Source organism: Aplidium turbinatum, chromosome 15, assembly GCF_918807975.1.
Source record: "Aplidium turbinatum chromosome 15, kaAplTurb1.1, whole genome shotgun sequence".
NCBI classification, from domain to species: domain Eukaryota; kingdom Metazoa; phylum Chordata; class Ascidiacea; order Aplousobranchia; family Polyclinidae; genus Aplidium; species Aplidium turbinatum.
The window spans coordinates 2407856-2422393 of NC_137486.1; the positions used below are offsets into that span (position 1 = coordinate 2407856).

The following is a 14538-nucleotide window of genomic DNA, read 5'->3' on the forward strand; positions in this document are numbered from 1 at the left end:
TCGGATGCAAACGAAATTTTGATTTTTTGGATGCACAATAGAACTAGTCAAACTTTAGCAGCAAGGGTCAGTAGACATGTGATGTAGTTGTATTTTCGCAGGTAAAATTTTTTTGTACATTTGTTAGTTTTCTTGAAATTTTTTGTTCTTTAAAAAAATTGTGAATGGGGCAAGTTGTGCAATTGATAACGGGGCAAGTTGTGCAACTGTAATATATGGTCGTAATATGTTGCTCAACTTGCCCTTGGCACTAATGTTTCTCAACTTACCCCATGGTGCTACACAGCTTGCCCACCATGGTGTTGCACAACTTGCCCCGGAAAATAATCCGGGGCAAGTTGCGCAATCGTTATTTAAACTTGAATACAGTGCAAAATAATAAATAAAACCAACCAGTTTTTGTCTTAAAACTTGGCTTATTAACATGTTTTTGAAATGAAATGCAATACTTGAGTCTTCGAAAAAGTTAGTAAAAAAAAATTAGATTTAAAAAAAAAACCTGCTCAACTTGCCCCGGTCTCCCCTACTTTTATAGAAAATGTACCACGACTAAAATGAGTAATGGTGCAATCAAAACAACAATGAAAACGTTCAAAAACTGTGCTTCACTGTTATGAACTTAGCCCGTGAAGTGCCTTGTTTTCCACGTCACGCTACGTTGGTTGGCTGGGGAAAAGGTCTAACAGTGCTTCCCAACCGGTAGGTCACGACACATTGGTGGATCGCGGAACCATTTCAGATGAGCGCGATGAGCATTTTGTTGACTTTCCATTTTCACGAATTGTCTCTTAAAATGTTGCGCGGCCCCTGTCGATTAAAACGACGAACAGTGCGAATTTGTGATATTTATTGAAAAGCTTAAATCTAACGAAAACCAAAACCAATTTATCGTTCTTAGCTCAGGTTGTTTTTATTTATTTCTGACCATTACCACGAAGCCTATGGGCAGTAGGGTGGGTCAATTTTCATATAAAATTGTCGAATTGTCGCATAAATCGGTATTTAGGTGAGGCTTGCCATACTAAATAAAGTGTTAAAATTTCAATGTGATGGTGTGCTCCTAACCACTTACCCCAGGTGGTATGGAAAAATACAATTTTCTACTTCACGGTAAATTATATTCAATAGGTAGGCTACAGTGAAAACGAAACACAATTGAAATGTAATGAGTTAAAGCCAAACCTGGATGTTAAACTAAACAACACAGTCTTTCTTTGATTCAAATATAGGCCGCTGCTTCCTTGCATCTAAGATATCCTCATGCACAACAATCCTCATGCACAACCCAACTTCTTGAATTTCTGGAAGACATCACATCTATTGTTGATAAAGGTCAATGCGTTGATGTTGTCTATTTGGACTTTTCCAAAGCCTTCAATTCAGTTCCACACGAAAGACTAATGAGGAAACTGTCGGCTTTGGGTATAAAAGGCAATGTTTATTCGTGGATACGTTCCTTCCTTTCTGGTAGGAGTGAAGTCGTTGTGGTGGATGGAGAGAAAAGTGATCCGAAACCCATGATATCCGGTGTGCCTCAGGAAAGTTGCCTTGGGCCTCTGCTGTTTATTGCCTATGTCAATGACGCTGATGACTACATTTGTCACAGCACCTTGTTGAAATACGCGGATCACATGAAAATCTACACAGAATTGAGCAGGGATGATCCCGATCTTGCCTCATCCCTGCTACAAACGGACTTGAAATTGTTAATGGACTGGTCTGAATCCTGGAAACTACAGTTTAATGTTGACAAGTGCTCCACTCTGCACTTTGGTCATGGCAGCTTAGAGCATCAGTATGTTCTAGGTGACATGCCAATTGCCTCTAAAAAGAGTGAAAAAGACTTAGGCGTCATGATAACGACTGATCTTAAAACATCTACCCATGTCTCGTATGCAGTTAAAAAAGCGGAGATGGCCCTGGGTGTTTTAAAACGAACACTGGTCAGCAGGGACAAGCATGTCTTTTTAAGATTACAGTATATACAGTTGATCAGGCCCCACTTGGAATTTGCAGTGGCGGCTTGGAATCCCCATTCTGTTCGGGACATTGATTTGCTAGAGAGGGTGCAACAACGAGCAACAAAATGCATTCATGGACTGAAAAACTTAACCTATGAAGAAAGACTGTTTAAATTAGACCTTCTCTCGTTGGAAAAACGGAGATTAATTTTTGATTTGACAGAAGTTTTTAAATTAGTACACAATGTTTCGGTATCACCATCTTCCAAATATTTCCTTTTTAACTCTAATTCAACCAGAGGCCATAATTTTAAATTGCATAAATAGTTTGCTCAACTGAACTGCCGTAAATTTTCCTTTGCCAATAGAGTAGTCGATACTTGGAATAATTTACCATATGCTGTAGTCAATAGTATGTCTATTGCGATATTTAAGCGACGTGTCGAAAACTATTTATGATTGTGTCTTATCTTTTTTGTTCCTTGTGATTTTTGTTTTCTCTTCAAAAATTTCTTATTTTTATTTATTTATGTTTCTTATCAATTGTTATTTGCGAGTATGTTAATGTTTTTCTCTGTAGTACCATGTGTACTGGACCAGAATACATTAGTATTATTATTATTAAGATAGAATAAATCATAGAGTTCCTTTCCGACAGTTTTGAGGCTGACCTCAGCGACTACACGAATCATTCTATCAACGGCTTGAGTCTGTGGTGTGTATGACGACTTTACTGGGACTGACTTTATTGCATCCCAAAGTTCCTTTCTTAGATAATAATAATGGAGGTTCAGAAACGCCAATCTGTGTCCACTCGAGCGTATCAGTATAATCCATTGCATTAAGATTAACTTGATCAGCAGGGCGATGGAATCTTCATATTATTGTAGATGAAAGCTTTCGTGCTTTCAGAATTCGTCTAACAGCTACTTCAGGAATGGCAGGTTTATTGTCATGAAATATGGCATATAGCAAGTTTTCTGGGTGAGCTGCATAAGAATTTTGCTTTATCGATTTGTCGATGACAGACTGCATTTCTACTGGCTCAAGTCTACGACTGAGTTGTATCATAAGGAAAAGTACTGACAATAGTCGGCAGCCGTGGCCGAGTGGTTAGCGCGTTGGGCTCGCAGTCGAGAGCCTGCATGTTCGACTCCAGCCACCCACACTTGCTGTTGTTTCTCTGGGCAAGAGACTTTACGATAATTGCCTCTATCTAGAGATCGATTTCGAGTAATGGGTAGTACCAAATTTAAGTCATAAGTAAAGTAGACAACCGGAAACAGACATTGCCGTCGGCTGCAGCGTGAGTCAGGTGTATGTCGGAAGGCGTACACCGATGCATAGCGCTCAAGTCCGCTTTCGCGCAATGCAGGATAAAGATAAACAAACAAACAAACATACTGCTGGAGCATCGCTGATATCTGTGGCCATCTTAGTGCAAACCATACAGGCCCATATCGGCCTACAGTTGCAATGAATCGTGTCAATGTCTTAACAGCTTCTGGTGGATGGGTTTGACTAACATAATAGCAGCACATTGGATTTGCTCCTGTAAATAATTATACTGTAGCCTATTTCCCAGGAACAGTTAAGGAGCAACGATAATAATAAATCTAGGCGTAGCCAGGGAGAGGGGGGGTTTTGGGGGTTACAACTTCCCCTTTGGCACGCGTGTGACGTCACGATATTGAGAATGATGCTTTCAGTCTAAAAAAAATTGCCTAATTTTAAACAAAATTGCATTAAAAGAGCGAGTTTTGCCAATATCAAAACGTTCAAACAACTCAGCCAGGAACTTAGCTTTATTTCCGAAAAATGCCGAAGAAAACATGATCTTATCCTTTTGCTATACTACCGGACAGCACCATTCTACAGGAATATTCGTACCCACATTTTTGTTGAAAATGCTCTCAGAATGCACCAAATTGTTTGTTTGTTTTGATTTATTATCTTTATCCTGCATTGCGGGAAAGCGGACTTGAGCGCTATGCATCGGTGTACGCCTTCCGACGTACACCTGATCCACGCTGCAGCCGACTGCAATGTCTGTTTCCGGTTGCCTACTCTATTTATGAGTTAAATTTGGTACTACCCATTACTCGAAATCGATCACTGGGTAAAGGCAATTATCGTAAAGTCTCTTGCCCAGAGAAACAACAGCAAGTGCGGGTGGCTGGAGTCGAACACGCGGGCTCTCGACTGCGAGCCCAACACGCTAACCACTCGGCCACTGCTGCCGTGGCCGAGTCGCTGCCGTGGCCGAGCCGAAATTCAAAGTAATTTCTCAAAATTTTCTGGGGGAGGCCCCCCAGACCCACCGCCGCTGGATGGTCAAAAAACCCCTTTTTCATAATTCCCGGCTACGCTACTGCCTTAGACTTAGAGTAATCTATGTTCTGACCCTCGCTGATCGCAAGTTCCGCAACACATTTTCCCGCAGTTTCCGCTAACCCTAACCCTCGAGTTGTTCGCGGAAACTCCGAATATCCGATCAGCGACTTCGGCTTTTTTTAAATTTTTTCTCTCGATCTTTTCGGGGTACGAACTGAGAGTACGAACTGTTCAGGGTACGAACTAGGTTGCACCCAAAGAATCATGGCAAAATGCAACGGGTGCAACCTAGTTCGTACCCTGAACACTTCGGACCCTCAGTTCGTACCCTGAAAAGATCGAGAGAAAAAATTAAAAAAGCCGAAGTCGCTGATCGCAGTTTAATAGCACAAAGCCGAAGTCGCTGATCGGAGTTTCCACAAACAAACTCGAAGGTTAGGGTTGACGGAAAACGCGGTTAGCGGAAACTGCGGAAAAAATATTTGCAGAAACTGCGATCAGCGAGAGTTAGAGAGCATAGATTACTCGATGGTTAGAATTAGGGTTAGGGTAAGCCGAAACTGCAGTTAGCAAAAACTGCGAAAAAATGTTTGCCGAAACTGCGATCAGCGAGGGTTAGGAATAGAGCATAGATTGCTCTATAGTTAGGGTTAGGGTAAAGGTTAGCGGAAACTGCGGAAAAATGTTTGGCGGAAACTTCAATCAGCGAGGGTTACAGTTAGAGCATAGATTACTTTATGGTTAGAGTTAGGGTAAAGGTTAGCGCAAACTGCGGTTAGCGGAAACTACGGATAAATGTTTGCGGAAACTGCGATCAGCGTGAGTTAGGGTTAGAGCATAGATTAGTCTATGGTTAGAGTTAGGGTTAGCGGAAACTTCACTAATGTTTGGCGGAAAAATGTTTGGCGGAAACTTTGTTCAGCGAGGGTTACAGTTAGAGCATAGATTACTTTATGGTTAGAGTTAGGGTAAAGGTTAGCGCAAACTGCGGTTAGCGGAAACTACGGATAAATGTTTGCGGAAACTGCGATCAGCGTGGGTTAGGGTAGAGCATAGATTAGTCTATGGTTAGGGTTAGCGGAAACTGCGATCAGCGACTTCTGCTTTTTTTAATTTTTTCTCTCGATCTTTTCAGGGTACGAACTGAGGGTCCGAACTGTTCAGAGTACGAACTAGGTTGCATCCGGTGTCAAAGATAGGATGCAAATCAATATCACAGTTGGACGGAATCTATGACAAACCAGACGGGTTTTATTTTTACTTTTTGAGCTGGGTACAAATTGCAACGGTTTGCCGATGTTAGAACGATTCAATTAGCGAAATCAGGAATTGTTTATTTACCACGTTTCTGCAGAAACAGATGCAAAACAAAACGTAGTGCAAAAATATATAGTTACAGACTTTTCACAGTCTATACTCACGAGTTACGTCATTTTACATTGATTCAACCATGATGATAATAAATCAAAGCTAAAACAACAATGTGCTATTCTAACAGCACTTATCTTTTGAAACATAACAACAAACGATGTCCACTTGTGCAATCATTGGAGGCAGTCAATTTTATGATAAATCAAATTCGTCTAACGTTGATTAATAAATCTAGCCAGGTGACCACGTCTAAGCACAGTGGTCGCACTTTTGCTAGCTGGATAATTACTCATTTAATTATCACAAATTAGATATTATTGCACGGTAGTTTCTCTTTACAATAATGTTATTTCGTGCTTCCCAATGACTTTGGCGCCGTTTTGTCTGCGCCGTTTTGTTCACTCCTTAATGTCCTGCTTCGGTGATTATAGGCCTGCCAGCACTTCACTTATGCCTTGAACCAATGAACAGTTCAACAGGATACTCGTCAACGGGTGCAACCTAGTTCGTACCCTGAACAGTTCGTACCCTCAGTTCGTACCCTGAAAAGATCGAGAGAAAAAATTAAAAAAGCCGAAGTCGCTGATCGCAGTTTCATAGCACAAAGCCGAACTCGCTGATCGGAGCTTCCGCAAACAAACTCGAGGGTTAGGGTTAGCGGAAACTGCGGAAAAATGAAACAGCGGAAAAATATTTGCGGAAACTGCGATCAGCGAGGGTTAAAGCATAGATTACTCCATGGTTAGGGTAAAGGTTACCGGGAACTGCAGTTAACGGAAACTGCAAAACTACGAAAAAATGTTTGCGGAAACTGCGATCAGCAAGGGTTAGTGTTAGAGCATAGATTACTCTATGGTTAAGGTAAAGGTTAGCGGAAACTGCAGTTAGCGGAAATTGTGATCAGCGAGGATTAGGGTTAGAGCATAGATTACTCTATGGTTAGAGACTTAAAGTTAGGGTAAGGGTTAGCGGAAACTACGGAAAAATGTTTGCGGAAACTACGATCAGCGAAGGTTAGGGTTAGAGCATAGATTAGTCTATGGTTAGGGTTAACGGAAAAATGTTTGCGGAAACTGCGATGAGTGAGGGTTAGCGTTAGGATAGGGTTACTGTTAAGGTTAGCGGAAACTGCGATCAGCGACTTCGGCTTTGTGCTATCTTTCCCTCGATCTTTTCAAGGGAAAATTTTAAAATGTTTGCGGAAACTGCGATCAGCGACTTCCGCTTTTTTTAATGTTTTCTCTCGATCTTTTCAGGGTACGAACTGAGGGTACGAACTGTTCAGGGTACGAACTAGGTTGCATCCCTCGTCAACTATGGTTCAATAGGTTATTCTTCTAGTAAAAGCTGTAAAATTGGTAAAAAAGTGGCTTGCGGCTCGCGAGCCTTGGGTTGGCCAGGCCGCGAAATTTTTTTTCCCGCGAGATTTCTGTCTCATTGATTCTAGTCACTCTAAAAGTAAGATTTTCCGAAAGTGTTTTGAGAGATTGGTTGATTCAGATTGCGAAATAACTATTTGCCAATGAAATTCTGCAATGATAATAAAATATAACCTTTCCCTAACCCTACTTTTTTGAAAAGCTCTTGTGCACCGCAAAAATTATTTTAAAGAAAAAAAAAGTTTGACTTCGACGGGCGTCGAACCCTCGTTCTGACGATCACTAGGCAAGGATGAAACCACTGAACCAACCGTGCCAACGAGAAAACGCTGAATTCACACAGTTTTAATACAAACTTTTACCAAAATATGCAAATGAGACAAAAATCTCGTGGGAAAAAATATTTCCCGGCCAGGCCTGTTCTAGACACTTGTTCAACTGGTGTGATACGGAATGGCCCGTTTCGGTGAGTCCGATCCCTTAACGGGGGATTTTTTCATTTTTTTTTTTAATTATTGGGTATCGTAGCCTAATTATCATTGCTGTTTTAGGTTAGGGGGTAGGGTTAGAGGTTAGGAACTCACCGAATCGGACTCACCCATGGACTCACCGAATCGGACTCACCCATGGACTCACCGAATAGTAGCAGACCCGGTGTGATAAGTACCAATATGCTAATTCGACCTGAAAAGCTGCAGTTGGATATTTAACTGTTTGGGCTTTAGATATTGATGTGTGTGTTGTCGTTGAACTGCGTACTATCTATCTAACATTAACTTACTGTTCATGTAGGTACTACAGATCTCACTCATCTATCAATTTTAGTTTATTCGCTATGAATATGGACAGTGATGACAATAAAGATGCTATATCAAACATTTGTCATGGGTCTGAAAACTCTGCTCTCAATGAAGAACAAAAAACATCTACCCACAAGGATGGCAAGACAATCGGACAGCAATATTCTGACAAGGCAGTGATGGAAGAAGTTTCTCAGATCCTGAGCAGCATGCCTGAAGCAGCAACCAACTTCGGCAATGCAGCTACACAGTGGACATCAATCAGCCAACCAGAGTGCATGGATTCAAGTAACCATGACAATTCATCAGTAGATTCATCCTCATCGAATAATGAGGTGAACTAAACGAGTGAAGTCTAAATAAACTTTTGTTGGTAGTCTTATCGCTCCAGTGCAGATATAAACTGATGACATCATTAACCTTTGATTGCTTTGCCAAGGATGATGAGTCGGAAGTGGAGAGTTCGGAGTTAGATGAGGAGACATCATCGATGAGGCGCGTTCAATGTGTCGACGAAATGAACCGTATAGAGAAGTACTTCAGTGACGTTCGAGATCAGTAAGTTTTTATCCAAGATATGATTTTGAACTTAAGGACTATAGCAGTGGAGTTGACTTTTTCCTAAAGTTTATTTGATGCTGCTTCATTGAAACATAAGCACGCATAGTTTACTCACTTATCCCCAAGAAACTTCACTGTGTTTCTCCCTTGGTGGATCCTTCAAAAAGTTCTCATTCGAATATGGAAGTGGACCACTTCCATGTGTATAATATTACTATGGTAAATACTTCCATGGTACAGTATAATATTGCTATGTAGGACACCTTGGTAAAATTAGTCTTTAGGAAAGCTGCTGTTAGGCCTAGTAAATTCTGAGCTGCATATGCATCGAGAATAAATATACGGTACACAGTATGATATGCTCTGCTTCTTGGTTGATGAATGTTACTTTTTGACAATAACAAGTTTATGTCAGCAGCTTTATGTACAGAGTGATAAGAAAAAGAGTAAACGAGTTTTCAAGTTTTTAAAAGGTTAAGAAACACTGTTTTAATCAGGGCTGTGAAGTTGGTGGAATTTTGGTATGTCCGGAGTTGTTAAAGAGAAAGCCGACTCCGGCTTGATACAAAACGAGAAATAATAAAGTTTTATTTGCATTTTATTTATCAATATATTCTTGTTTTTCGTATTGCACTCTAAAACTTTACCAGAAAATAGAAGCGTGTGGTCTTGTTCTTGTCAGTTTTTATGAAAGTTACCAGTTCAATTTTGATTACAAGTTGAGTGAAATTAAATGAAAAAAACAAAATTAACTCGCAACACTAAAGCCAGCCAGTTATAAATCGAGGAGTCAGATTTTTATATCTTTTCCCCGACTCCACAGCCCTGATTTTAATGAGTTTTATAGACGCTGTAAAATGCAGTAGATGATCAGTCCTTTTTCAGCTCTTTAGCCAAGTCTGACTTTAGCTATGAGTGAATGATTTTTTCACATTTTTCTGTATGTCATGCGATTGAGAGATACTTTCTGGAATACATTGATGCTGCTACTGAGCTATTGTTTATTTATTGTTTAATCATTTAAATCACTCAGAATAAATCTAAACTTAAGGATTACTAAACCACAAATTTAGTTGTGAAGTAAAACAAAGTGAATTGTGGTGGCTTTTAGTTTTGCGTCACTATACTTTGTTGCAATACCAAGCGAGGCAGAGAAGACCACATTGCATTGTCACTGGAGATGACTTCTCATCGGCTCTACAGTATTTGTTAACATCCTAGTCCTCAAGCGTCCAGTCAGTCATGCATATCTGACTCAGGTTATACAAAGTGCGACACTCTCTTGTCACAAAAAGGCTCTCTCAAGTTTCCATGGAAACCGACCCGGAGTACCTCCGCCAGTTGGATATATTACGTCAGCAACAAGAAGTGAGACTGCAGGTAACAACTTTATAATATATAACTGTTTCGTTGGTGCGGAATTTCCATTCAAGTCTTTGAGATATTTTAACTTAGTGCTGGCAGAAAACCTTGCTTTGGGATGGTTTTATCTCTGTAACTAAAATAAATGTATGGGAATCAATAACCCTGATTGCATCACGCAGTATGCACTTTAGAGCAACATTTTAACGTGAACATGGCTTCCATTGAAAGGTATTGGTATCATTAATATGTGAATACTGTGTATCCGCTTTCCGCTCTGCTACATGAGATCCATGACTAATTGACTATACTGTAATACATTCTTCTTCTTGCTTATGAGGCAGCAATTCAGGCAACATTTGCGGTGTCTCAGGAAACATTATAGACTTTCCCCAATCACTTTCTTTAGGTGGCGTCGACACTGCGTGACCTGCGCATCGAGTCACTAGATGGAGCATTGAAAGCTGAGAAACAAGCCAACTCACAACACCTTGCCGTAAGTGTTGACATTTTGTTTGTGGATACTGTGCTATGCTGGTTGCTGTCACCAAAGTGACCTTGGCCAAGTTGTTACAATTTTGCTTCTTTGTAGGTTTATTTCGTTTGCTCGAACAAGCTTGTATACTTAATGATGTCATCAACATCAACCGGTTGTGCCACTGCTGGCAGATGGCCTCCACATACGTTTTTCCCCACCATTCTGTCTTTCGCTTTTCTCCTTTTAGAGATAACAATCTTTTCTTCAATGTCATCCCGCCATCTTCTTTTCAGTTTCCCTCTAGTTCTTTTTCCATCTCTTGGTGTCCATTCTGTGGTTATTTTGGCCCATATGTTGTCTGTCATTCTTGTCACACGTCCTGCCCATTGCCACTTTAAATTTTTGTCATTTCAATAGCATCTTTGCTACGTGTTTTGTTAATTTGATGACTTCAGTGTCTTGCCGGACGTCGCGGTTTGTTGTTGGGCGAAGCTTCTCTCAAAGTTTGATGAAGACCATGAAGAATGTACATCGGTCATTCTGTCACCAAACAACGTCAATCTTATTAACTTTAAAGTGTATTTTATGTATAAGCTTAAAACCTTTTGTTCAAACTTTATGCCTTACCTAAGAACAACATGGCAGCATTAAGTCCACAAACATGGTGTGGTTTTACGTTTTTGAGTGCAATTTTGTTGCGCCGTATTGGTTAATACTAAATTTCAATGTAACCCTTTATAATAATCGATAAAACTAAAGTAACAAAAGTACGAATTACTTTCCTATACAATTTATGAAGCGGGAAACGCGAACGTTTCTAAAACAGCAACTTTTTATTATGGTGAAAAAATCTCCAAGTCAGTGACTCCCAAATAATGCAAAAGCTCGATGGATTGTGAAACTGTCATAACTTCCCACCACGTACTTGAAATGCTTACTATTAATGAAATGTTTACACTTTGAAAACTAGACATGTTGGCAACTTCCCAGGCAGTAAATCAGTCGTTTTCACTCTGCAAACGTTAAATCAATGTAAAAAAAATACTAATTTGCTGTTTGGGTTTACTGCTTTTGCCTGTAAAAATGCGTAATGTTATGAAACATTTTGTTGCATTTTGAAAAACTTTTTATTGTCTAGAATGAGAAAGTGATATTGACTGGAGAGATCCAAGCGGACCTCGATGAGAAGGTGCGGAGGTTGGAGGAGGATCGAGATAACGTTGATTCCGAACTCTGGAATGATGCAACACTTAATGGCAGCACATATGAAAGCTCGAGCATCAGTGATCGATCAAACGCGAAAGGGAAAAAGAACAAAAAGAAGGAGGAAGCTTCTTCATTGTTCAGCTTCGGCAATATCCGAAGGAAGAAGAAGGCTGTGGTGGTCACTGATATCCTTTTCCTCGTGTCGAGTAATTGTACTGCAGCATGGATGTGCTAGAAAAGACACACTAGCTGCAAAATATTATACGTTAACGCGCTTTCGACTCGAACAACCTGCTAGATTTAATGCGGGTTTAAACAATTGTTGGTGGAATACATTAATTCATTATAAATACATTGTAAATAGCAACCTGTCGAAAACGTCAGCAAGTAACTAAACAAAGTATGAAATTTTGCTAACAAAATGCCAAATAAACAAATCGTAGTCCACACTTCTACTTCGCAAATTTTGATGCTTTGTTGGAGCCTTGTGGATATGTACATAATATGGCATATTAATAATTGTCTTTATCCCAGAAACATCGAGTAGATCTACTATGAATGTGTTTAGCCTTTGATCAACGTTTTCAGGCATGAATGCATTGCCTGTTTGTCGTAATTGTTTCATCGGGCTCTCAATAAGTTACCTTTATGTTCTTAACCCTCCGTCACGTCCATATATCGTGTATATGTTGAAGGATTCCGACATCACCGATGACTGGACTGCCATCAAACGAGCAGTTAGCGTCAGCCAACGAAGGTCCAACGTCAGAAGTAAGTGGCTTGTTTACTTACAGTAAACCTAATTCCAACATTTTGCGATAAAGTAGCGACCATAGAGAAGGAATCCTGTTTTAGGAGACAGGTGCAAAGCTTTCTAGTTATGTAAATCGTTTTCGTCACATCTTATTTTCATTTGCAAAGAGTAGAATCATAGACAACGTGTCTACATTCTTGCCATTGGGCATTTGTTTTTGACTTGTCTTCAGTCAAATGCGATTGGGACTGTGTTGTCAGACTATCAAAGTATTGCTTGTTCTGTTTCCGGCTACCCGGTTCTTTCACTCCAATGCGGGCAACCTACAGTAGGTCATGCTGAGATTTTTTTTATCAAACTTATGATGCTCAAAATACTTTGACTGCTGCCTGGGGGCGTGTGAATGGATGATGCGGCATTGTTGTTACAGGCTTCAAGAAGCGACCTCACAGCTGCAAATACGAGGATGGGAAGATGATGTACAGCGGCAAATCATTCAGCAAAGGCCAGAACATCGTCATAAAGAATATGCTTCAAGCTGATGCTAGGATGACGTAAGTTGGAGCAGAACCTTCATTGCAACCCGGTGGAGATGTTAATACAAATGTTTGAATTAAGATATTTCTTGCAACACAAAATCGTCACCGTAGATTAGCTTTGCACTTCATGTCGTTCTATTGATCAATTGACAATTCTTTGTACGACTTTCTCACATTCCAGTGATCCTATAATCGTACTGATAGCTAAGATGTGCAGAAGTGACAGAATATATTGACGTGATGAAGGGGTTTCCTTAGTAGCCATGGTAGTTTCGGGAAAGATGCAAGTTCAACTACCTAGGTTGGACGATGGGGTGTAATATTAACAGAGGGCGCTTTAACCACGTGTTCATAGAGTCATTGGTCCACGCGATTACTGCCGGATACACTCAACGATGTTTCAGCTGCTACTCATGTTTGTTGAGGGATTTGGACTCCTTCCCAGCTGATAGTTAACAAGCCGGCAGTTGATTGCGTATTGAGTTGCAATCAACTGCCGGTTTGTTTGAAGGAGCGCAATTCACTCAGCCCAGCAGGGTAGCGAGGCTAATCCCCCGACACCGAGAGCAGAGGGCACAGCAGTTGCAAACAGCGTCGGGGAAGTACATAAACCCACTCCTCTGCTGCGTAGCAAGCATGAATGAAATTTAGTATCATTTAAAAAAAATATGTGACATGATCCGGTGGGTAATCAAACCCACATCTACCGGCGTAGAGGCGGGCACTCAAACCATTAAGCCGATTTACTGCTCATGTAACCTTGGCCTTGTTGCAGAGGAACGATTATCGGGATGAGCCCCACGGAGCTTCGCGTGCGTGACAGCAGTGGCGGGAAGATGAATCTTTATGTTCACCACCTCGTGAGAGGAAGGTATACGATGCAGCACAGGTGAACGCATCACTACGCGTCAAGATTAGGGAGAACTGAGTGCATACTGTGAGAGAGTTATGATTGCCAAGGAACACTGTAAGCGAACCACGGAGCTGGTCTGCAAATATTGGTCTGAGTGGCTTCCCGTCACAATCACCAGCGCGGGAATTACTGAAGGAACATTATCAAATCGGATGACCTCACTTTGTATTGTGATGACGTTGTGCCGTGAGGACCTCATGCGTATAATTTCTTATCTTTTCCAGTTGAAGACGATTTGAGTTTGGATGCACGTTGCGCCTATTTGTAAAACCTATTTAAGCTCGGCATCATAACACCGAATTGACCCATCACAAAGAAGGAAGCACTTCACAATTACTATTATAACTAGATAACTAGGTTATACTTTTCATTCATTTAATAAACTATTTCATCTTCTCAATCTTCAATTCTGCATAATAAGAAAAATCCTACGCGTGAAGACATGATTCCATAACTTCACATTTCGAAGAATGTATGCGAATGATTTTGCTTTTTTAATCTACCCAAATTATTTGAAGAAGCTCACTTGTTTGATTGGTTTGTTTGAAACCAATAACTTGCTAGTCTGATAGGTCGTTTCTTGCAGCAGACTAATCCACTAAAGATTTTATAAAGCACCTTTCAAGGAGCAGAAGCTTATCACAAATAACTCCAGCGAGTTTTGCAGTCAAGGACGGAGGCAAATCCATTTTTGTTTTGTAATCACAAATGTAACCACATGCTTTTGCAGGACTTCGTTCTTAACTCTGCTTTTTCTTGCTCCACAACTTTTCGTATCTTTTTTCAAACCTCATCTATTCAAGCATTCAAACTTCAAAGTAGTCATTTGTATTGTTATTGGTATTGCAGTCGTAAGGTCTTTGTCAAGTATGGGCAATTC

The 14538-nt window shown here is 40.5% G+C and overlaps 1 protein-coding gene across 1 annotated transcript; it reads left to right on the plus strand.

Moving 5' to 3' along the window:
• The first annotated feature begins 1400 nt into the window (after positions 1-1400).
• On the plus strand, positions 1401-13638 carry LOC145784682 (uncharacterized). Its single transcript, XM_082596547.1, has 9 exons — positions 1401-2149; positions 7838-8180; positions 8285-8403; positions 9666-9786; positions 10178-10264; positions 11385-11637; positions 12122-12223; positions 12637-12760; positions 13521-13638. Exons 1-9 carry the CDS (start codon positions 1401-1403, stop codon positions 13636-13638), a joined length of 2016 nt encoding a protein of 671 aa, XP_082452673.1.
• The last annotated feature ends 900 nt before the right edge of the window (positions 13639-14538 follow it).

Coding starts and splice junctions, on each gene's coding strand:
- LOC145784682 (XM_082596547.1), top strand. CDS start 1,401: ATGAGGAAACTGTCGGCTTTGGGTATAAAAGGCAATGTTTATTCGTGG. Junction 2,150..7,837: donor TTTAAATTAGACCTTCTCTC/GTTGGAAAAACG, acceptor CTGTTCATGTAG/GTACTACAGATCTCACTCAT. Junction 11,638..12,121: donor GAAGGCTGTGGTGGTCACTG/ATATCCTTTTCC, acceptor ACCCTCCGTCAC/GTCCATATATCGTGTATATG.